The sequence below is a fragment of the Henckelia pumila genome, chromosome 4, assembly GCF_033568475.1.
Source record: "Henckelia pumila isolate YLH828 chromosome 4, ASM3356847v2, whole genome shotgun sequence".
NCBI lineage: Eukaryota > Viridiplantae > Streptophyta > Magnoliopsida > Lamiales > Gesneriaceae > Henckelia > Henckelia pumila.
In genome coordinates, this window is record NC_133123.1 from 156107544 (window position 1) to 156132156 (window position 24613).

The following is a 24613-nucleotide window of genomic DNA, read 5'->3' on the forward strand; positions in this document are numbered from 1 at the left end:
TAAATTAAAATTAATTCCATTAAATGCACCCTAAAAAAATTATTTTTTTTTAAAATATTATGTAACCAACAAAAATAAATCTTATCGATGAATTCTCAATATTTGGTCGATTAATATAGGGAAGTTGTTGGACACCGATTAATTTTAGCGACTCCACTAAACCTACTTCCACAGTTGGGACTTACAAAATTTTCCAAAGCTTTTAGTATTACATATTTTACATCTAAAATTTTTAATATACTGCCAATACTATATAAGTTTTTTTCTTTTAAAAAAACTATATAGCAAATTTGATAGATCAAAATGTCCGGTACATAATGGCCAAAACCTACTTCCGCGGTTGGGACAAAGTTTTTAAAAGCTTTTAAATTTTAATAGTGCATATTTTATTTATATCTAAAATTTTTAACATATTACTATTACTATTAAAAAAAAATATCGATAAAACTATTTGACAGGAGATGAGATGTTAACTTACAAATGTCATTAAAAAAAAAAGACGGTTGCGACGATTTTTAAAAGCGTCGCATAATCGTTTGTCGGAAACATATAAAATCATCGCACTTTTGCTACGATTTTGCAATGGATTAACCGTTGCAACTTGAACTACGTTTTTTTTAAAACCATCGCAAAGATCGATACTTATCCCAGTATATGAGGAAAAATATCATTTTTTAGATACACTCATGTGTCTTTGAATTTGGTAAATAATTTGGAAAACAATATTGTGAAATTTCTCTATTTTCAAGTCATGATTTACATCCTGGAACTTGATATTTTAATACTAGTATACATGGTTGTTGAATTTTTTAAAAATTTTATACCTCATTGCATGATCTCATTTCATATTAAGTTCATGCTTAAACAAAAAATAAATAAAAAAAACCTAGATTTCTCTTTAAAAAATTGTCTTGAAAAATTCATTGGAAATGGGATATTGGGAAGAAATCATGTCACCAAGTGAGTGATATCAGCATAATTACAAGAAAACAGGTCGTGGGAAGCAGCAATCATTAAGCTTTTCCCCCTATTTTTTTTTTTTTTAATTTGACTTCTTATAATCGATCTCACATTGAAATTCATCATAGTCCAGAAAAATAATAAATTTTGATATATAAACAAAATAATTTTTCGTGAATCGGATCAAGCATCATAAAACGGGTTTTGTCTATGCTACCCCATTCGATCACTGTTCGAATGGGGATCCAACGGCTCATATTTACTGCACTTAAAATGTTCACATGAACTTTTCAAGTGCAAAAAAATATGAGCCGTCATATGCAGCACATGGACAATGCCCATGTACTAACCTACACTTTCTCCATAAAACGATATCATAGATAGTGATCTTAAATTCATGTTGTGATCACAAAAAAGAACTATGATTAGCTATAATGACATGATAAACATGCATTTATTATAATGTAGTATAACTTAATACCCCAAAAATTAACTTAGGACAAAAATGTTTGTTTATACACATTTAAAAATGCGAAATCATATTACACTATTAATCAACAACTACCCAACCAACAATCATGGTTTCTTCACCAAGAAATCAAAACCCACATTTACTAGCGTTCACACGCGCTTCCATGGAATATTTGAGCTGTGTAGTATGAACATTTCCGGGGACCAAAGATTATACTACTGGAAAATAGGAGCGAAAGATGAATACAAAGAATTTGAATTGGCGAAGTTCACAAGCGGCCAAATGCTGGTTAAAGTCAATATAGTCCAGTAGTTGTCGAAGAGTCTGCCACTTTCTTTTCATACTGTGTAGATTCGCGCTGCTTTTTTGTCTAAAGAAAGAAAGAGAGATATACAATACAATATATAATAATAATACAGAGACAAAGATTGCAACAGTAGTCTACGGAAAAAGAATGGGAGTACTTTAGGCCTATCATTCCGTTGATTCCGCGCATATTCTTGCTTGGATTGTGAAGCCCATTTGAGTTGAAACGCTTCCGCGATTGCCGCATATAAAGAGGGTTGGGCTAGAGAGAGGGAGAGAGTCGTGGAAAGTGGAAAGGTTTTCGTTTTTTTTTGGGTTTTGTTTTGTTCTTGACTGTTGTGTATAAATATGCCTAATTTTTCAATGGCATTGAGAATTTAGCATCGCTTTCTCGAAGCTGAGCTTGACCCAGGTCAAGATTTAGTATATTCAGATCTGGGTGGGCGTTAGTTTTCCGTTTTTGTAGCTATGGTGGTGGTGTGTTGGTGACGCGTGGTTTGCACGTGCTGATGGGTTGCGTAACGTCGAAACAGACGGTTTCCGTGACTCCGGCGATACTGGATCACTCGGGGGGGTTATATGGGGGGTCGGGTCGTAGCCGAGTGGGGAGTAGCGGCGGAGGCGGCGGTTTGGTGGCAGAGCTGGACATGAACTTGAAGAAGGTGAAGAAAAGAGGAGCAGGTGAGTCGGGGAGCGAGTTGAGCGAGTCTGGTCGGACGAGTGAGTCTGTGAGTTTTCGGCTTGGGAATTTGCAAAAGTATGTGGAGGGTGAGCAGGTGGCGGCTGGCTGGCCGGCTTGGCTCAGTGCGGTTGCGGGTGAAGCCATTCAGGGTTGGGTTCCACTGAAATCTGATTCTTACGAGAAACTTGAAAAGGTTTGTTTGATTGTTTCGGTTCTGAGTCGGATTACATGTTTGATTGTAAGATAAAATGGGATCGTGTAGTTCATTGTGTCTTTGTCATTCAAGTTATTCATAGTAGTAGTTGTAACTTGGAAGTGTTTGTCTCGTGTCTTAGTATTTCATTGGGAAAACTGATGATCATATATAACAAGTGCCTTCTAGTTGTGATGGAAATGTGGAAGAATTAGTTGCAGAATGGAGAGTTTGAAACACCCGATCACTCTCGGGGACGCCGAAATATGGTTCTTTTTTGTGTTTTCAATCCTTTGAATAGCGTTGTCCGTGGTAAGCTTGGAACTGAGGGTTTAACTGAGCTAAGATTTATGATTAGGGGGTGGAGATATAACTACTATGTCTAGATGCATTAACTGGGTCTTTGCCTCCTGTAGCAAAAGTTTGAGCAAAATATCGGTTCTTAATCCTGTGAGAACTTGTGGTTTGTGATCAATAAAATGACGTTGCACTTTATAAGCCCTTAAATCTTATAATGTCTTCAATCTTGTCCTTGCAATTGAAAAGATCAGGCGGCGTGAAGAAAGCATAAACTCTACTTTTTCTATAAAAAGCTTGATTTTTATGGAAAGAAAGTTACTAGCTTAAATCATCAAGATTTTCTCCCTTTATGCTGCAAGTTCAACTGTTATGTGATTCTTTCCTGAACCAATATTTCAGGTGCTAAATCTTCTCATGACGTTGCCACTATGATGGCAAGAATAGTTTCTGTTTTCGGAACAGCATCTTACCTGCAGTCTGTATTCTATAAGATAGAATCCATTCACATTGTTCAGCGGCATTCTTATTTTTTTTTGTTAGCCATTCAACTAACAAAAAATCTCAACTTTTCTTTTCTTAACAGATTGGTCAGGGTACATACAGCACTGTTTTTCGAGCACGTGAATTAGAAACAGGGAAGATAGTTGCCTTAAAGAAGGTGCGGTTTGACAATTTTGAGCCTGAAAGTGTTCGTTTCATGGCTCGTGAAATAACAATTCTTCGTCGGCTAGACCATCCAAACATTATAAAGTTGGAAGGATTAATCACATCTCGTTCGTCATGCAACATATATCTCGTGTTCGAGTATATGGAACATGATATTTCTGGACTCTTATCTTGCCCAGACATCGCATTCACCGAAGAACAGGTTCTAATTATTCTGCTCTAGATAGACAGTGTTACGAGTTTTACTGCACTGGCCTTCTAGACCTCTTTAAACATGAGCTATGAAAAAGAAATGACATTAATCAGTAATATATGCCTTAATCGAACTTTATTCTGTCATATTTTGTAGGTTAAATGTTACATGAAGCAGTTGTTATTGGGACTCGAGCATTGCCATTCTCAGGGTGTAATGCATCGAGACATAAAAGGTGCAAATCTCTTGGTAGATAACAATGGAATCCTGAAGGTAGGTGATTTTGGATTGGCAAATTACTGTACTTATGGGCAGAGGCAACCTCTGACTAGTCGAGTGGTCACATTGTGGTACCGCCCTCCTGAACTTTTGTTGGGGTCTACTGAATATGGGACTTCTGTGGATCTTTGGAGTGTTGGCTGCTTACTCGCTGAACTTCTCATCGGGAAGCCTATTCTTCAAGGGAGGACTGAGGTAATCAATGGAGCCATAGTTTTCTTGTTCCGTATTGAGCGATATTTTTTTGAGAGACAAATATTAATTAACTATTTGTATGACATACAAAAGTAACATCTACCATTTGTCAAAACTAATATTGTTGTCATTTGTCAAAACTAATATTGTTGTTAAAATTAAATTTACGTGGTATTCAATGCGGATTTAGGGCGAGTCTGTTAACGACTCTCATTGAGAGTAGAATTGGTCTGATTCCCCTAGCCAAATTCGCAGCATGGATGTGCTAAACCATGTGGCATAATTATGAAATTTTTATGTGTCTTTCTTTACAGGTTGAACAGTTGCACAAAATTTTCAAACTTTGTGGATCCCCGCCTGAAGATTACTGGAAAAAATCAAAACTTCCTCATGCAACGTTATTCAAACCACAGCATCCTTACGATACCTCTCTTTGGCAAACCTTTAAAGATCTACCTGAAGCTGCTGTTACTCTAATAGAAACTCTCTTGTCTGTGGAACCGCACAAGCGGGGAACGGCTGCTTCAGCCCTCACGTCGGAGGTATTCTTGTTGGACCCTTGATAGCCACATGCAAATTTCTGGATTTCCGTACACTATTGTTTTTAATACTTTGCATTTCTCTGATGTGAAACTGATAGGGTTTCACCAAAAGAAACAAAAAGAAGAGAAACTGATAGGGCATTTGCTGTTTCAAATTGTGCTTGGGTTTAAGTTTCATGTCAAGTAGAATGACTCTAATCCTTTGCTTGTTGTTCACAATGATTAGTATTTCAAGACAAAGCCATATGCTTGTGATCCGTCAAACTTACCAAAGTATCCTCCCAGTAAAGAGATTGACATTAAAATTCGTGAAGAGGCCAGCCGGTAATTTCTCTTACATCCAATGGTATTGAAAATGATTGTTCCTTAAAGTCAAACTATAAAAGATTTGCTCCTTGTATTCAGGAAAAGGTCTGATGTACGATCTCGTGGTGGACCTGAAACAACGAGGAAGCCAACTAGGAGACCCAACGGAATGAACAAACTTGCACCAGAAGAGGTCACTCTCTCTCCCCTTTAAACTTGTACAAATATCTATAATACACACAGTTCTAATATATCCCCATACTCGTGTCCTATTTTGTTAGATGCTTTCTAGATATGGATACTCGATATGTATAAACAGGACACTTTTATAGGTTTACATAGAAGTATTACTCGAGAAATGGAATGTGAATATCCTATTTGCTACAGCTAATGAATTTATTTTGATCGCTCCTGATACAACCAGTTGTGGCATTTTGACTATACCAAGTACCATAAGAACTATTTTTTAATTTTTAGATAGTTATTGATCAAATTTAATATATTTATATAATTATATACGTGTATGTGTATATGTACACGTAAAACAGCTATATCCTTGTCGTATTCTCATTTTTAAAAATTTTGGGATCTGTATGGTGTCGTATCTGTGTCCTCGTATCTGCATCTGTGGAATAGAGAACTATAGACGCATAAATTTTTATCATCCTTTAAATTTCATTGTCGTGCACAGAATCTCCCTCCTCAAAAGCATGCTGAACTGAAGTTGAATGGAGATGGCATAAACAATAACAAAGGAGATGGATTCTTAGTTTGGGAGCCACCTAAGCCATCAATTATGGGGAGCAAAGAAGTGTCCCACGTAAAAAAACCATCTCAAGGCGATGATACTTGTCCCGGCCCTTTACAAGTTTCAGGATCTAGTGGTTTTGCCTGGGCAAAAGGGAGAATGAACAATTCATCATTAAGATCACGAAGTAGGTCTAGCTCTAGAAGCCTAATTCTTGAATCTTCTGGTGCCTTGCATTTGAAGAATAGCTTTGATTCAATAGGAGAGAACAATTGCGAGGTAGTGAATGGTGATCGGAAGTTTTCTGATACAAAACGTCACGACTCATGTGAAAGCATCAAGCCCCAAATGCTCAAACAATGGAGCCAATTAGAACGTCCAGATTCATTTGATACCTCAGATGAGTACCACTCTCAGGAATTGACCAAGGCACTTTATCATAAGGAGGAGGCTGCTGCCAGAAGACTCTATTCGGTAACTCTAAAACTTCTTTCTGTAGTACATTTCAAGTATATATTATCACCATCATCATTTTTTCTTCTCTTGAAAATGTGATACTATTACCACTCTTATGGAGTACAACCTTTATGAAGATTAAATAATACATGTTCAGAGTTCTATCATTCAATTACCAAAAGAGTTCAGTATAAGACAATTTTTTTATCCTCTTTATAGTTAGAAAAAAACGCCTACTCATACCCGATTAAACTTCTAGCTATCGAAGGTTGATTCTCTGTGTGAATTATTTTTATTTGGTTGTGACATAATGGGCATCAGAAAACTGAAACTTCTTGTCTCGAAAAATGGTCGAAGCTTTTACGTGTAATCAGAAAAAAAAAATACTGTCTTTCTGGTTTATGCCGTTTTCTCTTTCATAAATATCTTCCATTTTATCTGCTCTTGCTATTTTAAGTGGGACATGAAACAGGTGTATCAAGAACAGGGGGAGAAGGTTGAATTTTCGGGACCCTTGCTAACTCAATCACAAAGAATCGATGAACTCTTGGAAAAGCACGAACGTCAAATCCGCCAGGCAGTTCGAAGATCATGGTTCCAGAGAGGTAGGACAATCCATCTTGGAAGTGAATTAGATTCCAAAATCGTTAATTTTATCCGCTAGACGTGCAGCGAGATAAGTTTCTACAAGGCAGAAGGCCCCAATAGACCCTTTTTTCTTCCACTGCTTCACTAGGATGTTCACAAATCACATATCCCATCCCTTTAGAATGAACGTATTCGTTAAAGACTTTTCATAACAAATTCTTGTTTCCTAAATGCAGTTAAGCGAAACGGAAAGCAACTGCCTGTGTACTAGTTTGTAGCTGTCCATGGAAGCGAATAGCTGATCTAATCATGATAACCAATCCGGGCATGGTCGTTCAACGAAAAGCTTCTTTGTTGCAGAAGGATTGAGCTGTATATTGACTAGCAAGCATGACCAACTCGGCTTTGGGAACCACAGCCGAATGCGTTCTCTCAGCTACAACGATGCTGCAAAAAAAAAAAAAAAAAGAGACCAAAATGGATCCCTCTTATCCGAGCTCATACATCAATCAAGATCTAGGAAGGGAAGATTATGTTTGTTCATTCTATTCTTTTTGATACATATACCTCTTTGAAAGTTTTAATATAATATTCTATCAAAATAGCAATTTTAATCTCTTCCATTAGATTTCTCAGCTTGATTCTTATTCTTAGTCCCCAAAACAATGTACTAATGCCTATAAATTCAATCTTCTGGTTCATCTCAACGATTTCAAATCCATAATAATAAATCCATGTTATTTGTGTAGATAAATTACTCTGCAATGGATTAAAAAAATTTAACAGGATGTTTTGTCATTTCAAATCTTTCTTTCAGAAAAGTTTATTATTTTTTTCCGAGTCAAATTCATTATATTAAATTGGTATATAAATTATTGTATTTGCAAATGGAAAAAAATTGTTGAGATTGAAATTATTTGCCCATTGATAAAAAATAAAAAAATCCTCAGCACATTTGAAACATTTCGGACCAAAAATGATTGATAATAACTTATAAATGTTTTTTTTTTAAAAAATTAATATATAAATCAACGAAAATTTTTCATTTATTATTGCGAGATTTGTAGTTTAGTACTCATCAGACTAGGTGTATTTCAATAGATTAATTTTCCCCATGAAATCTATTTTTTTTGGGAATCTTAAATAATAAATAAATGAATTTCACAGGTAAAAATGCCATTTTCTTTAAATATATTGAATTTAAATTTCGTGAAATTGGATGTACTAAGCAATTTATAATTAAAAGAATAAAATCTCAAAACCATACGAAAAAACTACCGAAATAATTTTGCACAGATAAGTGAATTTCTAATTATAGTTTACCTTGTCGGAAAAAAAATTGATAGTTTACTTTACTACCATTAATATATAAATATATAATATATTGTTACATTTTTATGGTGTATATATATATATATATATATATATATATATATTATCTTGTCACAATTTATATGATTTGTTTCAATAAAAACATCCGACATCCATAATTATCTTCACTAAGAGCAATTATGATTTGGAAATTTACTTTACTACCATTAATATATAAATATATAATATATTGTTACATTTTTATGGTGTATATATATATATATTATCTTGTCACAATTTATATGATTTGTTTCAATAAAAACATCCGACATCCATAATTATCTTCACTAAGAGCAATTATGATTTGGAAATTTTGACTTGAATAATTATAAACCAGCAAAGACTCGATTTTACAATTTGTTTTTTTTAAAAAATTGCAATGAATTTATATCATTAAATATTAAATTTTTTTTATGACGTGAGAAAAAAGCTACAACAAATACAAGAGGCTAATTCTTAAATATATTATTTTTTTGATATTTACTCCGCAATACATTTTTTTATTAATCTTTGAAATTATTAAATATTAAATTTGACGATTCATAAAAACTCATATAAAATCATCTCATAATTTAATTTTATGAAATAAATACCAATCCGATTTTAAAAAAAACTATCATTTTTTCATTATATATACATACATAGATCACAATACCGTGGTATGAATTCGTCGACCAAATAATACACCAAATTATAAATGTCTAATCTTTGACAACCGTGTTTTGAGTCACAGCCCCGTGACATTATCAAACAAAATTAATTAATTATTAATTAATGAGTAAAAAAAAGACAACTGAAAGAGTGAAAAAACAAATCCGGGTCCCTTTAGTCCGGGTCGGGTCTGTCTCTGTCATTTCCCCCTGCGATCCAATTTCCCCCCTTTTGCCTTTGCAAATGGCGAAAAGATCACATTATTTCATCATATATTTAACCAAAAAACTTGTATCTAAATCGTTTGTCTGAACATTATTTTCATTAATTTCCCAATCACAATCCGAATTTAATTGCCCCGTCGCATTTCTTCCCCAACCCCGAACCCTAAGAATTCAATATCCATTAATTTTTACTACTGACACTGCTTGAGGTTTCCCTTTCTTGGATTTATTCCACCAGTTTTTGAATGGATTTTTCAGTTGGATTCTGGTGATTTACTGTTGGATTGCTTCAAGGTCAAAACCCCTCAGCTGGAATTGTGAAATTCGATGTGGGTTTGTTTGATTCTTGAATTCTTGATTGCATTGTGGCAGTGATTAGCGGGTTGTGGAGATCTGGGGGTCAGCTGGGTCGACTTGGAGGGGAATATTTGGGAAATAGGACTGGAAAGAAAGGGGTTTTGGATCCGATCGGGGGCAAAACAGCGCCATTAGATGGCGCTGTTCAGACGATTCTTCTACAGGAAGCCGCCTGATCGGCTTCTTGAGATTTCTGAAAGGGTATATGGTATGTTGTGGCCACTTTTCTTATTGCTGTTTTGTGGGTTTTTAGCTCAACAATGTTTGAATCAAGGGCTCCGAAATGGAGTTAGGGGCCAGTTTTGGGGGTTGATTACTTCAAGAGTTGAATTTCTTGCTCTTTGGCTGTTTAACTTGGTTAGGCACTTAAACACTATTTTACTAAAAGTTGAAGCTTTTAACTCTGGTTATCCTCAAATTAAGTGTGAAAATTCTATGTTGTAGTTTGTTTTGAAAGTATACAGAGCTGCTGAGTGTTGATGTTTCAGAGTTTGGTATTTTAATTCAGCTTGAGTTTATATTCAGCAAAGCAAAATTTTAAATTTGTCGAACTTTAAGATTTCAGGTGGGTGAAAAGGGTTTCAGATCATTAGGCTGTGGCATCATTTTACTTCTTTGCTCGAAAACCTTTATCAGCTTGCTGCTTTGGTTTTTGTTAAAGGCGGTGTTAAATTTTATGATTTTAATGAAAGCAATTTTGTTTTCCAAGGCATTGGTTACATGTTTTAAAATAAAGTTTTATTTTGTAGTTCCATATCAGTATTCTTTTATAGTTCCTCCTATTTTAAATTATTTTGCAGATTTAAGTAATAAATAAATTATGAAATATTTTATGTACTGCATTTGCTGAAAATCGTCTTTTATGGCTTGTGAGTTTTGCAATGTAACCTGGTTCCATTGGAAACAGCTTTAGGATTCTTACCGAGTCTGTGATTTGTGCGATGTGGTGATGCTATCTGATTTGTTCTCCATGTAGTGTTCGATTGCTGCTTCTCCACTGATGTGCTGGATGAAGATGAATACAGATCATACATGAATGGGATTGTGGCTCAGTTACAAGATCACTACCCGGATGCTGCTTTTATGGTTTTTAATTTTAAAGAAGGGGAACGACGGAGCCAACTATCTGATATATTATCTCAGTATGACATGACAGTCATGGATTACCCTCGGCAATATGAAGGGTGCCCGCTTTTACCGTTGGAAATGATCCACCATTTCTTAAGATCCAGTGAGAGCTGGTTATCCCTCGAGGGCCAACAAAATGTTCTTTTGATGCATTGTGAAAGGGGAGGATGGCCTGTCCTTGCATTTATGCTGGCTGGTCTTCTTCTATACAGGAAGCAGTACACCGGGGAGCAGAAGACTTTAGAAATGGTGTACAAGCAGGCACCAAGGGAACTTCTTCATCTTTTGTCTCCTTTGAATCCACAGCCGTCTCAACTTAGATATCTTCAGTACATTTCAAGGAGAAATTTTGGGTCAGATTGGCCTCCTTCAGATACGCCTCTGGCTTTGGACTGTATTATATTTAGAAACCTTCCTCTATATGATGGTGGGAGAGGATGCCGGCCTGTAGTTCGTGTATATGGTCAGGATCCTTCATTGAAAGAATCCACTAGAAGTTCAAAACTTTTGTTTTCATCTTCTAAGTTGAAAAAGTATATTCGTCTGTATAGTCAGGTAAGCGACAATCCATCTATTTAATTTTGAATAGGTTAAGCTGTAAAAAAAAAGAAAATTTATGAGGTGTTCTTATGATATGTGACTGCAGGACGAGTGTGAACTAGTGAAAATTGATATTCATTGCCGTGTTCAAGGAGATGTTGTTCTTGAATGTATACATTTTGACGATGATCTAGTGAGGGAGGAAATAATATTCAGAGTTATGCTGCATACAGCATTTGTCAGGTCAAATGTCGTGATGCTGGCCCGTGATGAAGTTGATGTTCTCTGGGATGCTAAGGACCAGTTTATAAAGGAATTCAGATCAGAGGTAAACTTCTGTGTTGCTTGTGCTATGTCTCTCTGTCTCTGAAGATTCAGAATTTGACCCTTTTCTTTTCTGGATCAGGTGCTCTTTTCAGATGTTGATTCTCTTCCGTTCATTACCACCATTGAAGCAGTAAGTGATGATGGCAATGAAACCGAAGGTGCTTCACCCGAGGAATTTTTTGAGGCAGAAGAGATTTTCAGCAGTGTTATTGATAGTCAGGAAGCCAAGGGGGAGACTGACGACCTTACAGACCAAGCTAGCGCTCAAGTTGATGAAAATCGTAATAAAGAAATCTTGAAGGATGAGTTGGATCATCACGCATTTCAAGATTGTGCAGCAGATGAGGGAATTCACTTACAAGGCATAAAGTTGGACTCAAATGATGAACGCTTACGTAATGGGGGCATCAAAATAGATTCCTTGTCAGGGATATCTGATGTGTCTAGTAACGCCGTAACCATATCTGTAAATGAGCGTATGCATGGGAATTCTGAAGAAGCGAGCAAGGAAAGTCTGGAACCGCGCACCGTAATGGAGAAGATTGAAAATCAAGGTTCACAGCAGAATTCTATTGCCGATGATGATAGTCAGAAGTTGGTTGTTGCCGATGATGATAGTCAGAAGTTGGTTAAGGGGTTCTCAACAGTCACAAAAAAGCAGCCAGTCACCAATTTAAAACCTTCTTCAGATGCTATTAGTTCCAATAAGAAAACTAAGCAGCAAGAGTCGCTGGGTCCCCTAGCAAGACAAGCAAAGCCAAATGCTGTATCCAGGTGGATACCTTCTAATAAAGGTTCTTACACTAATTCAATGCATGTATATTATCCTCCGTCAAGACATAACAGTGCTCCAGCAGCACTATCTCTTGGCAAGGATTCTCCCCCTCATGGGAAATCTAAATCCCCATCTGTTACTCCATCTTCAGAATCTACAGCTATAGCTGACAGGCCAATCGCACCAGGTCATGGGAAGCATTCATCTTGTCCATCATCATTAGATTTGTCACCTGTCCAAGAGGCCTCTTCCACAAGTCTACTGTCATCACCAAAGATAGAGAGTGAGGCCCATGAACTTAGTCCAGCTCCATCATCTCCTCCTCAACCACAACCACCACCACCACCTCCACCTCCACCATTTTCATCTGCAAGAGCTGCCATTACTTTTCTTAAAAGTTCACCACCCCCTCCCCCACCTCCTTCCCCGCCATTGCCATATTCCCAGAGTACAGAATTTTCTCAGTTACTCAGTTCTATTCCATCAACGTCCTCATCTTCTGAAAATACAAACTTAAGTACCAATTTGAAGGTGACTTTTCTCCCACCACCTCCTCCTCCACCAGCACCTCCGCTACCTTCCAACTTTTCTAATTTTCAGAACATTAGTCCAATTTTCCCATCCATACCTTCATCTCCACCTCCGCCACCTGCCCGACCTTCCAACCTTTCTAATTTTCAGAATGTTAGTCGAATTTTACCATCTGTAGCTCCATCGACGCCTCGTCCACCTTGGTCATCTGGGAGTAATGTTCTTGCACTTTCACCAAGTTCTCCACCTCCCAACCCACCTCCGCCGCCGCCGCCGCCACCACCACCACCACCACCACCACCACCGTTTAATCATGTATCGGTCTCGCAAAAATCTTCCGATATAAAGATGCCTCCACCACCACCACCACCACCACCACCACCACCACCACCGTTTAATCATGTATCGGTCTCGCAAAAATCTTCCGATATAAAGATTCCTCCACCACCACCTTTGACTTCACTCAGCGCCCAATTTAACCACCAACCGACACCTCCAATTTATGGCGTGCCAAATTTTCCCTTGCATGGAGCTCCACCTCCACCTCCACCACGCCCATCTCCACTGATTACCACTGTGCCATCCCCACCTCATGCACAGCCACCACTACGTCCATCATTAGGTGTGCTACCTCCACCTCCACCTCCACCTCCACCGCTTGTACGTGCTATGACCCCTCCTCCTCCTCCTCCACCCCCACCACCACCAACACCAACACCAACACCAACACCAACACCAACCCCAACCAATAGAGTCCTAGAACCACTTGTCCCTTGTACTCTTCAGGCCTCAGTGCCGCCGCCACCGCCCCCACCACCACCACCACCACAACTTTTGCCTATGTACCCAATACCGCCTCCAGTACCTAGAGGCGTAGCTCCACCTCCACCTCCACCTCCTAGTGGCCCACCTCCACCACCCCCACCTCTTAGAAGCTCAATACCTCCCCCACCTCCTCTTACACGTGGAGTTCCAACACCACCTCCTCCACCCTTGTTTGGTGGCCCACCTCCACCACCTCCGCCCATAGGAAAGGGCCCACCTCCACCTCCACCTCCACCTCCTCCTGGAGCCCCAACACCACCTCCTCCACCCATGTTTGGTGGCCCTCCTCCACCACCTCCGCCCACAGGAAGAAGCCCACCTCCACCTCCGCCTCCGCCAGGAAGACCAACACCACCTCCTACACCCATGTTTGGTGGCCCACCTCCACCACCTCCGCCCACAGGAAGAGGCCCACCTCCACCTCTTCCTGGAGGCCCAACACGTCCTCCCACACTTGGAGCCCCACCTCCACCCATGTTTGGTGGCCCACCTCCACCACCTCCCCCCATGTTTGGTGGCCCACCTCCACCGCCTCCGCCCATGTTTGGTGGCCCACCTCCACCGCCTCCACCAATAGGAAGAGGCCCACCTCCACCTCCTCCACCCGGAGGACGAGGCCCACCTCCACCTCCTCCACCCGGAGGACGAGGTCCACCTCCACCACCCCCTCCTGGAAGTCGGGCCCCTGGTCCACCGGCACCCCCCGGACCTCCAGGTGTTGGACCACCCCCACCCCCACCATTTGGTGCAAAAGGACCGGCAGTAGATGGGAGAGGGTTGTCAGCAAGTAGTGGGCGAGCTGCACGTCCTCCTGGTATGTCAGCACCTCGAAGATCTACCTTAAAACCACTTCATTGGAGCAAGGTTACTAGGGCATTACAAGGAAGCTTGTGGGAGGAATTGCAGAGATACGGGGAACCTCAAGTGTATTTCTCTATCTCTGCTGATTTAGATTTTTTATTTGGAATTGGGGATTGCTTGTTCTTCATTGTTTTTACTAATTTTTTGAAAATCTCTAGCACTCCTTTGCCAATCCCCAGAACGAATTACCTAGCATAGCATTGTGTAACAATTTTTTATATTTTCTTTCTTTATTGCTTCTTGATTTCCTTGCTCTGCTGACACTCTGCACTGTAATCTAGTGCACCAGAGTTTGATGTGTCGGAACTTGAGACTCTATTCTCTGCGACAGTGCCAAAGTCAGATAGTGCAGGAGGCAAATCTGGTGGTCGCCGGAAGTCTGCTGGATCTAAGCCTGAAAAAGTCCATATGGTAATGTTGTGTGAATCTGATGATCGTTCTCTTGCAGGAAATTTTTTTTTGGGGAAATACAAGGTTAATAGATTCTAGGCCACCATGATTGATGAGGTTGTATACGTGAAATTGTGATGATGTACTATGTACGTATTAGTTCAATTGAGTGAAGTTACGTATAGGTAACAACCAAATAGTTACAGAACACCTAAAAGTAGACTGTCTGGTGACAGATGGTTCGTTCATTTGTGTTGTCCTCATGAAGATAGAGAATCTTTTCGTGAATGCACAATTATGCTATTCAGATATTCTCTGTCCAGATATCAATATAATTTCAGAATTGGCATTCAAAGGAAACCTGTCCAATGGTGATAAGTTAGATTTTACTATTTCACTTTAGTCTAATAGCAAGTGTACTTGGCAACACGTAAATTTCAATATACTATTCTCTGTCCAGATATCGATATAATTTCAGAATTGGTGTTCAAAGGAAACCTGTCCAATGGCGATAAATCAGATTTAACTATTTCACTTTATTCTAATAGCTATTCTACTTAGCAATACATAAATTTCCAGACTCTTTCGATGAACTAGGCAGAGTTTGAAACCAAGAACTAGAGTGTTCGGGCTTTGCTGATCCTGAGAGTACCAAAACAAATCTATGGCGCTTCATTGTTAAGTTATTGCTTCAAGGAAAATATCACATAAAATGGTTGATATCAGTGTAGCTTAGCCTTTTTCTGCAAATTTTCCGCGTCGTTTGGATTGTTTAACTTCAATTAACAGTAAGTTTGAGGCGGTTATCTCTCCCATTTCAATGAGCATTGGGACCCAGACTATGTAGTTAAAAATTTCTCGCTCGTTTTATAATTATTTTCTCCCTGTCTTTTGCGGTGTGTATCTTTTGGATCACGAGGCTGTCATTACTGATTTGAATACGTGGGTTGGTACCTATTTCACACTTTGATCAATTTTGTTTTATTACTTTTAGTTTCTCATTCGACGCATTCTCTTTTGTAGGTTGACCTTAGGAGGGCAAATAATACCGAAATTATGCTGACCAAAGTGAAAATGCCACTTCCAGACATGATGGTAAGCTAAATATGCCATAAGTTTCCTATCAAGTATTTTTTTTCTCAGTATGTAATTTCATTCAGTTTACAACCACCACATGTTTGACCAAAACTGGTGTTTTATCTCTTTTGCTAACTATAATTTTATTATTGGAAAACTTTCGTCCAGCTTCGAATGCATTTTTGTGTAAAACCGTTATGCATGCATGAGGATATAAATTTGTTGTGTTGTGTTGAATCGTTTTCCTTCCAACAGAATGACTCGACGATACAATGATGAAGAGGCAACAAAAGTTGACTTGAGATCACACATTGTGGAGTAAAAGTACCTAATAAAGTTATATAAGATGATATGGTGGTGTTGGGACCAATTACTGACTGTCATAATCCAATGTTGGGTTTTTTTATTGAGTTCAGAAGCCTTTCTTCTGCTGAATGGAGACAAATGTATCGCATATTACTAATATTATAAAAATTCTTTGCATGATCTATCATTTCTTAGAACAATGGTTAACATAATTGCAAAAAAAAAAGGAGCAAATTAGAGAAAGATAGATAGGAGTTTGAAGTTAAATATTTTCAGCCCAGGTTACTCATCAGCTCTTGAAAAAATGCCCTTTTCCACACTTTCTGTTAATTAATTTCATGTTCAAATAAGACTCTGTGGGTGGAGGTGATCCTACCTCCTAACTGCTTGTGGTTCTACCTACTAAATTATGGCTTTTCAATATTCTTACAACAGCATGGATGGTTCACTTTGACAGGCTGCAGTACTTGCTTTGGATGAATCAATTTTAGATGCTGATCAAGTTGAAAATCTTATTAAATTCTGTCCAACAAAGGAAGAGATGGAACTTCTCAAGGTGAAGCTTATTTCCTCATGTATTTTGACATAATTTCACGGTATTTTCACTAATCTGGAGATCGGTTGTTTACTTTTCATTGATTTTATATTTCACTTTTTAGGGATATACGGGAGACCTTGATAATTTGGGCAAATGTGAACAGGTGTGCAAACCAGATCACGACTTGTGCTATTTGCTGTTGGTTTTGTTCTTGATTTTGCTTGGCATGTTTGTGTCTGTGGTGCATGGATGCATCCACTTCCTTGTGTCCCAGTAGCTTATGCTTTTGACCAAGTACTAGTTAATAATGGTCTGTCATGCGAAGAGGTAGGATTTTAAGAGTACCTCAATGAACCAGTATTGAGCTCAGCCTATATGGACACAGATGCCACAACATAAGAGCTTGCCTTTTTTTTTTTGGGGGGGGGGGCGGGGGGGGGGGGGGAGTTGTTTTGACTTTTTTTTTATTTCTTTCATCATATAAATATATAATGTGTGTGCTTGCGTGAGTGTAAGTGTGGAATGGAGTTTACTGAAGCTGATTGAAACTTCAGTCTGCAATCAGATTTTGAACGTTTGTAGGAAGAGTTGCCTAATTGTCAGCATTGATACTGTGTTGGTACATTTTGATTATTGACAATATCTGAACTTTTGTGTATACAAGTACAATTGCGATTACTTGTACACCAATGACCGCACCAACACTGTTCGTTTATCCATGCTTGCATAGTTGGAGAAACTTGTGACATAGAAATTGGATTCTGACTCCTTGGAAATCTATTGCTGGTGTCTTTGTGTAGTCACGGAACTATTTTCGTGCTCTGTGATATCTGATAGAATTTGCTACAAGATGTCTCTGGAAACCTGCTTTTGAGTACTATTGGACCCCCTTCTCTTTATATCCATAATGAATTCAGTCTCAACATCATAGCCCTCAAAAAGGCCTATTGCACTGTTATGACTTATTCTAGTCTCGGATGGTTCATATGATGTCTCAGAGAGAATTAATCTTTCCCACAGCTGTAATTTACTGTCTTCAATGCTTAGAGTACACTGCATCAGTTTTTGAGTCACAGCATAGTTTAACTTTTGAGGTGTCACTGTGTCAGTACACTGCATATGACTTTTATGGTTTTGATCAGTTGTAAAGATTCTTTTTCAGTTCTACATAGAAATGCATTTCTGAGATAAGATTGGTTAATATCCTCTAGTTTGACATTGGCATGCTTAACTTGGGAAAAAGTGCATCCGAGGCATTGGCAATGACCATCTTACTTTGGTTGGAACTTGTTTTGATATATGTGTGTGTGTTTTTTTATTTTTATGTTTTCCTTTCCTTTAATGTGTGTTATTTGTTTACCTTTCTTTTAAAATTTAAACAACAATATTTTTCTTATATTTTCTAAACACTAAATGGATGCATTGTTTGATGATTTACTTCAATCTTTCAGTTTTTCCTGGAACTGATGAAGGTGCCACGAGTTGAATCTAAACTTAGGGTTTTCTTGTTCAAGATTCTGTTCTATTCTCAGGTTTGTTGTGGGGCATTTATGAACTTCCTGAGAATTTCATGGTGTGCATACCTAAATTTGTGTTTCATCTCAGGTTTCTGATTTCAAAAAAAGCTTGACCATTGTAAATTCTTCTTGTGAAGAGGTACATGAGAAATGCCGATGATCGTCTGTTGGTTGTGTTTTTACATTCTTGATAACTTTACCTTTTACTTGCACTAGGTTCGACAATCCCTCAAACTGAAAGAAATCATGAAGAAAATTTTATATCTTGGAAATACGTTGAATCAGGGAACTGCCAGAGGTACTAACCTTTTCATGAAAAGTGTCATGTTTTAGTTTTTGGACTGTGTGACCTGTTGCATATGCTGATAAATGTCATACCTTACTGCATAAGTGAAGTTTTTTTTACTCTTTTAAAACTCTGCGATTATCATGCATAAATGACCTTCCAAACATAAAAAGTGAACCTGAAATGCTTACATGATTTCCACATCCGATCACCCACCAAACCATGTCCACTGACATACACACAGAAAAAAAAAGAAAAGAAAAAGGAGAAGATGAGAAAAAGAGAGGGAAAAAAAACAAACGCAGGTAAATCCCAGTGTTGTAAATGGTGGTAGGCGGGGCGGTCAGCGACCGCTTACCTCCTCGGTGGTTGAATTTTTTTACTAGTTTTTATATATAATTATAGAGTTTATTGCACCAAACCTCCTGTGAAATATTGAAAATACACACTTCTCCCCTGTGAAATTTTAATAGGCACCCTAGACCTTAACCTTTTGTAATAGTTGCACGTTTAACCCTTGCCGCAAAGAGTTATTGAGCACCCGTTGTTACATCGCCTAATAAACAATTTTTTTGATAATATTAGGTCTATGGTACAATATTAGGTCTATAGTACCGAGTACGACTCTGTCTTTCTTTTATTGTAGTATTTTTCATATTTACTCAAATACATCACGCGTATTTGTGAATAATTATTTATTTTGATGTGGATGATGTATATGAGTAGATATGAAAATTATTACAATAATAAAAGGTCATTTTCGTATCATAATCCTAATATTATTAAAAAAATGGTTATTTTGGCGCAAAAACAGCTCATGTTTAACAAAATCGTCGTGACAAGGGTTAAACGTGTAACTATTACAAAAGGTTACAAAAGGTTAAGGGCTGAGATGTTTATTAAAATTTCACAGTGGAGAAATGTGAATTTTCAATATTTCACATGAAGGTTTGATGCAATAAACTCTATAATTATGTCTAATCATACAATATATGCATAACTTAAATGATGTTTATGCATAAATAAATTTAATGCACTACAATACAATATACTTTATATAAATTGCAAATAAATATATATAAATCAAACTATAAAAATAACGAATTAGAACAAGATTTTATTATAAATATGATATACAAAAGCTAACATAGTGGGCTGGAGGCGACGACGGCTGGCGGCAGTGCAAGGAGGAAGAGAGAGGCACTTGTGGGTTGGCTCTTTTTATGTTTTGATTTTTGACATTTGAATGGAAAGTGTAGGTATAAGTAATTATGGTTTTTCAAAATTGGTTTACTAGTCTTCAAAAGGGAAAAAAAATTTGATTGTCTTTGACCGCCACCCACCCGCCTTCAGACCCGCCTCGACTGCCTCGCCCAAACTTCGACCGCCTGAGACAAAGGCAAAGGCCGGCCGCCTCTCGCCTAGGCCGCCATTTAGAACACTGGTAAATCCAAAGGTGGATCATACCCTTGGCCAAGTCTGCCTACCTCTTCTAATTTCTGTCATATATCTTTCGCTCCCCTCCTTTCTCTTTTTGTAGCTGTGTGTGAATAAATTGGATCCACAGGCCCAAGCTATGAGAAGAACCAAAAGGGGAAACATATTGGATTAAAATAGTGTTGTCGCTATATCACGTGGCAAAAATATGAAGACTTTAGGAAGATTAATCTGACATTGTTGTTTCCACATTCAGGTGCAGCGGTTGGATTCAAGTTGGACAGTCTTTTGAAACTTACTGATACACGTGCCTCCAATAGCAAGATGACACTCATGCATTATCTGTGTAAGGTATTGACCCGTTGCTTTTTGGCCCTTTTATTTATTTTTTTATTTAATTCTCTGTAGCTGGTCTCCCAAATACCTCTACTGCTTCCTCGGCTATCATAATATACAGTTAAATATAGAGTTGTAAACGAACCGAAACGAGCAGAAGATTAGCAAAAATTTGGCACTCGAATTTGACTTAAATTAAGTATATTCGAGTTCGATTTGAAGTTTGAAAATTTTATTTTTTTTGCTCTAACTCGGCTCAAATGAAGTTTGAGTTCGAGTTTGACTCAAAATATTTAAACCTATTCCCTTGCTATTTGAAATATTGCTCGAATATTAAGGTTCAACAGCTCGAAATGTCCGAAACTTTATATATATAAAAGATATAATTATATTATACTTTATATATAAAATATGAGGCTCATGAGCGGATCACGAATTATGGAACAAAATAATTTTGGGTCGAGTTTGATAACTTCAAATATGAGTCAAAGATTTATTGGGCCAGCTCGAGAAGTTTGCTTACCTGCTCGATTTGTTTACATCCAAATTCAATACGATAAAATTTTATTTTTTGATTTTCCTGCATGACTCAATCCATATTATGATTGGCCATCATCAGCCTTCCGAGTTTCAGAATGAATCTGACTGGACCTAGTGGGTGGGATATATATTTTCAATTTCTATATAATTTAAGTGATATGTGCTGTAATTCATTGACAATGGTCGCTACTGCAACTACAAATTCGAGAAAATTTATGAATTAGTGGATCCCCCATTTCTCCAAAACAATGATTAATTTTCATTTTTCATTCTACATGTATCTTCCAAAACTGCCAGATTTTCTGAGGTGCTTCCCTTCCCATCTGTGCTAAACTATATTTGGTGGTGGGCTTGAGATTCAGTGTAGAAAGAAATACGGCAAAGGTGTGTCCATGAGAAATTGGAAAATCGGATTTCGGTGATAACTGACAAAGTCGTGTTATGAACTTGCCATGGTTTTACTTGGATTATATCAAAGGAACTGGTTGAGTATGATATAGTGCAAGACTGATGGAAGGGAGATGGTGGGATGGAAAAAGACTAAGATCTATCAATAAAGCTTTGAATTTTTTACTAATCATTCATTGGTCCTGGCAAGATATTTCAATGTATCACGTGTTCGGTGTTCAAAAGTCATAAATTCTATGAAACCAGTTCTTCAACCTGCCCGCCGTTCCTTTCTGTCTTACTGGGATAAGCGTCCCAATGTTATGTTTGCAATGGAACAGGCAGAACGTTGGTTTCTTGTTGAATCTGGTTGTACAGTTTTTTTTTTAAAGATCTGAAAGTACAGCTGGAAGCTTTGTTTTCATCTTCAGTTTCTACTTTATCTCGTCTCCACTCTAATCGATCCATATCTTTCTTTCTTTTTTCTCTCCTCTCTCTCTCTCTCTCTCTCTCTCTCTCTCTCTCTCCATATATATATATATATATGTATATACTGCTGTTCTTACACTTCCACCTGATCCATGAGCTAGAATGCAGCTTCCAATGCCTTATCTTTTTACCTCTCTCCATCCAACGCCAATTTAGAGTGCCTAATTTTATTTGCCTACGTTACTTTGTGTGACTACCTGCAACAAACCTTTATAACAAAGGAAAAGGGCTTAAATTAGTAATTACCTATGTACAACAACTGAGTAATGACTGCTGACATTTGTTCAGTCTGTCAATTATATTTATAGGTATTCTTGATTAGTGGGTTTCAAAAGCCATGGTGTACCACAAAAAAAAAATTGAGCTTTGTTTCTGTGGTATGAAAAAATTAACCCTTGAACATCTTCACTTTGTTGCAGACCACTGCTTTCCATGATGTAGCCATTTACATTAAGAGTGCTAGGTCATTTTGAGGAAGGTCACTGCTGATTAACTCATTTGTGTTTTATCATCTTTTATATTAGGTACTTGCATCTAAATCACCATCTCTTTTAGACTTTCACAAAGATCTTATTAGCCTGGAAACGGCCTCAAAGGTTAGTATTAAATCTCTGAGTTAATCATATATTTTAAGTGGCTGCAAACAGACCTGCATAATAAGAAGTTTCTTTGTAGATACAATTGAAATCTTTGGCTGAGGAAATGCAAGCCATTATCAAGGGTCTAGAAAAGGTAAAGCAGGAGTTGGCAGCTTCAGAGAACGATGGTCCTGTATCCGAAACTTTTCGCAAGGTATTATTTTTACCTGCTGTAAGCGTGCAATTCCACCATAAAAATTGAATTTATTTTGAAGTTTGTTTTGTGGATTATTTTTTCTTTGTTCTTTTATTCCAAAGATTTTAAAGCTACGTTTTTAAAGCTACGTCTCCAGAAGATCACTTTTATTTTCTTTGACAGAATTTGACAGAATTTGTTGGTGCTGCCGAGATAGAAGTGTCCTCTGTAACAAACTTATATTCCACTGCGGTATGTGTCCACCTGGAGTATTTTGTGAAAATTATTAGATAACGTCACATGTGACCGTCGTAATAATGGCATTCATCAATGCTATTGTTTACCAGGGAAGAAATGCAGATGCACTAGCTTTATATTTTGGTGAGGATCCAGCCAAATGCCCATTTGAGCAAGGTAGCGTCATGATCTTTTTTCTATTCTCGTGCAACTTTTTCGATTGCAGATTACTGAGTCAATATCTTAACATGTATGCAGTTACTGCAACCCTCTTAAACTTTGTGAGGTTGTTTCAGAAAGCTCGTGAAGAAAACTGTAAACAGGCTGAACTAGAAAAGAAGAAAGCTGAAAAAGAGGCTGAAATGGAGAACGCAAAGGGAATAAATCTAACCAAGAAAGGCGTAAAAGATTGAGAATTGCTTAATATTTTGATGATTTCTTTCATAGTGGTCAGCATATGATGAGTTAAGATTGTTGATCTACACTCTGCTGCTTTGACAAGCCATGAGCTTTTAATTCTGTTGAACTTATTTGCCTTATGGGTTCAAAGAACATGGAGTTGAAGGGAGCTGTCGAGGCTTTACAAAACCTGAAGTTGTGCTGATAAGGAAATCGAGAAGTGAACCATGACACTTTTCAGCTTGGATGGGCAACTATCTAATTTATCACAAGCCTCAGGCCAAATGAGTTGTCGGGGGGAATGATTTTGGCACTCTCACCTTTGTCGAGAGGAAGGTTTCGTGTTGGTTGGATTGTGTCATCGAATTTGGCTCGATTTAGGTGCCTTGACCCTTTGGGACATCAGCTTGCAAAAGGATAGGCGACTCAAGTTGTATAAGCAGATCTTTCATCAAAATGTATACCACGACATTTGTACAGAGAGCACTAACCTTGTAGGTAGATCAGCACTAGATTCCTTTGTTGTATCATATAAATTAGTTTGGTTTCTAGTATACGCTCAAGTTTCCATAAAACTTTGCTGTATAGAAGAAACTATAGAGAAATTGTAAAGAATAGGCTGTGTAGTTCAGTCATGTAGTCAGGTTACAGTGTTTAGGCTCAAGAAATTTTGATTCGATTTATGCAAGCTCTTCAATATATTAATGAATAAACACATTGTATTGGGTCTGCTATGCAATATCTTATTTATTTAATTTTTGCACTCTGACACTAAAAGTTAGTCTTTAGATGTATCATCTGTCTTGCTGGTCCTTTATTCATATCTCTGCCTCTTTGCTCCTCAAAGGCTCATTTACAAGCTTGGAGATTGCTGTCACAACCAGATTCTCTTGTTTCAAAACTGTTTAAAGCCAAATACTTTCCGCAAGACTCCCTTTTGAGTGCTCGAATGGGCCGTAATCCGTCCTATACATGGCGTAGCATTTTATGGGGACGAGACTTGTTAAAAAAAAGAATACGTTGGAGAATTGGTTCAGGTACGCAGGTGTGTGTGTTTAATGACCCATGGTTGTTAAGACCTATGACATTTCGACCAATAACCACGCCCTCCATTAATAATGGAGGGTTGTATGTCATCTGGAAATGGAATTACACTAAATCTGGGGATTCCACTGTAAAGACTAAAGAGTGGTTACAATCTTGCCATGGACTCAGGTGAACAAAGCAGTGCAGGAAATTCAGGAAATATGGTTTTCTTTATCACAAACTATGGAGTCTACAAATTCCAAATAAGATTAAGATACACTTTTGGCGTGCGTTAAAGGAGATCTTACCGTGTCGAGCAAACCTATTATCTCGGAAAATACTCAGTGATCCAGTTTGTTCGCGATGTCACTCTTCTCCAGAAGACTAACTTTCATGCT

The 24613-nt window shown here is 37.8% G+C and overlaps 2 protein-coding genes across 6 annotated transcripts; both read left to right on the top strand.

The window, feature by feature from the left end:
* Positions 1-1579: 1579 nt before the first annotated feature.
* Positions 1580-7575, top strand: LOC140894422 (protein IMPAIRED IN BABA-INDUCED STERILITY 1-like). The gene is made up of 9 exons (XM_073302929.1): positions 1580-2613; positions 3497-3781; positions 3929-4246; positions 4561-4788; positions 5015-5112; positions 5194-5287; positions 5786-6316; positions 6771-6903; positions 7123-7575. The coding sequence occupies exons 1-9, from the start codon at positions 2248-2250 to the stop codon at positions 7155-7157; spliced, it is 2088 nt and encodes a 695-aa protein (XP_073159030.1). The 5' UTR covers positions 1580-2247; the 3' UTR covers positions 7158-7575.
* A 1511-nt stretch (positions 7576-9086) lies between these two features.
* On the top strand, positions 9087-23923 carry LOC140863631 (formin-like protein 20). 5 transcript variants are annotated; one of them, XM_073267195.1, is made up of 18 exons: positions 9087-9697; positions 10466-11172; positions 11264-11485; positions 11564-12278; positions 12411-14541; positions 14758-14887; positions 15890-15961; positions 16707-16805; positions 16909-16950; positions 18239-18319; positions 18393-18443; positions 18521-18602; positions 20284-20378; positions 22304-22375; positions 22455-22571; positions 22737-22805; positions 22901-22967; positions 23049-23923. In XM_073267195.1, exons 1-18 carry the CDS (start codon positions 9625-9627, stop codon positions 23201-23203), a joined length of 4980 nt encoding a protein of 1659 aa, XP_073123296.1. In that variant the 5' UTR covers positions 9087-9624; the 3' UTR covers positions 23204-23923. The 5 variants fall into 5 exon arrangements, 3 of the variants coding, with proteins under 3 accessions (XP_073123296.1, XP_073123295.1, XP_073123297.1); XM_073267194.1 differs by having other exon boundaries at positions 11564-14541; XM_073267196.1 differs by having other exon boundaries at positions 11564-14541; positions 23087-23221.
* Positions 23924-24613: the final 690 nt, after the last annotated feature.

Coding starts and splice junctions, on each gene's coding strand:
- LOC140894422 (XM_073302929.1), top strand. CDS start 2,248: ATGGGTTGCGTAACGTCGAAACAGACGGTTTCCGTGACTCCGGCGATA. Junction 2,614..3,496: donor CTTACGAGAAACTTGAAAAG/GTTTGTTTGATT, acceptor TTTTCTTAACAG/ATTGGTCAGGGTACATACAG. Junction 5,288..5,785: donor ACAAACTTGCACCAGAAGAG/GTCACTCTCTCT, acceptor TGTCGTGCACAG/AATCTCCCTCCTCAAAAGCA.
- LOC140863631 (XM_073267194.1), top strand. CDS start 9,625: ATGGCGCTGTTCAGACGATTCTTCTACAGGAAGCCGCCTGATCGGCTT. Junction 14,888..15,889: donor AGCCTGAAAAAGTCCATATG/GTAATGTTGTGT, acceptor TCTCTTTTGTAG/GTTGACCTTAGGAGGGCAAA. Junction 15,962..16,706: donor TGCCACTTCCAGACATGATG/GTAAGCTAAATA, acceptor TCACTTTGACAG/GCTGCAGTACTTGCTTTGGA.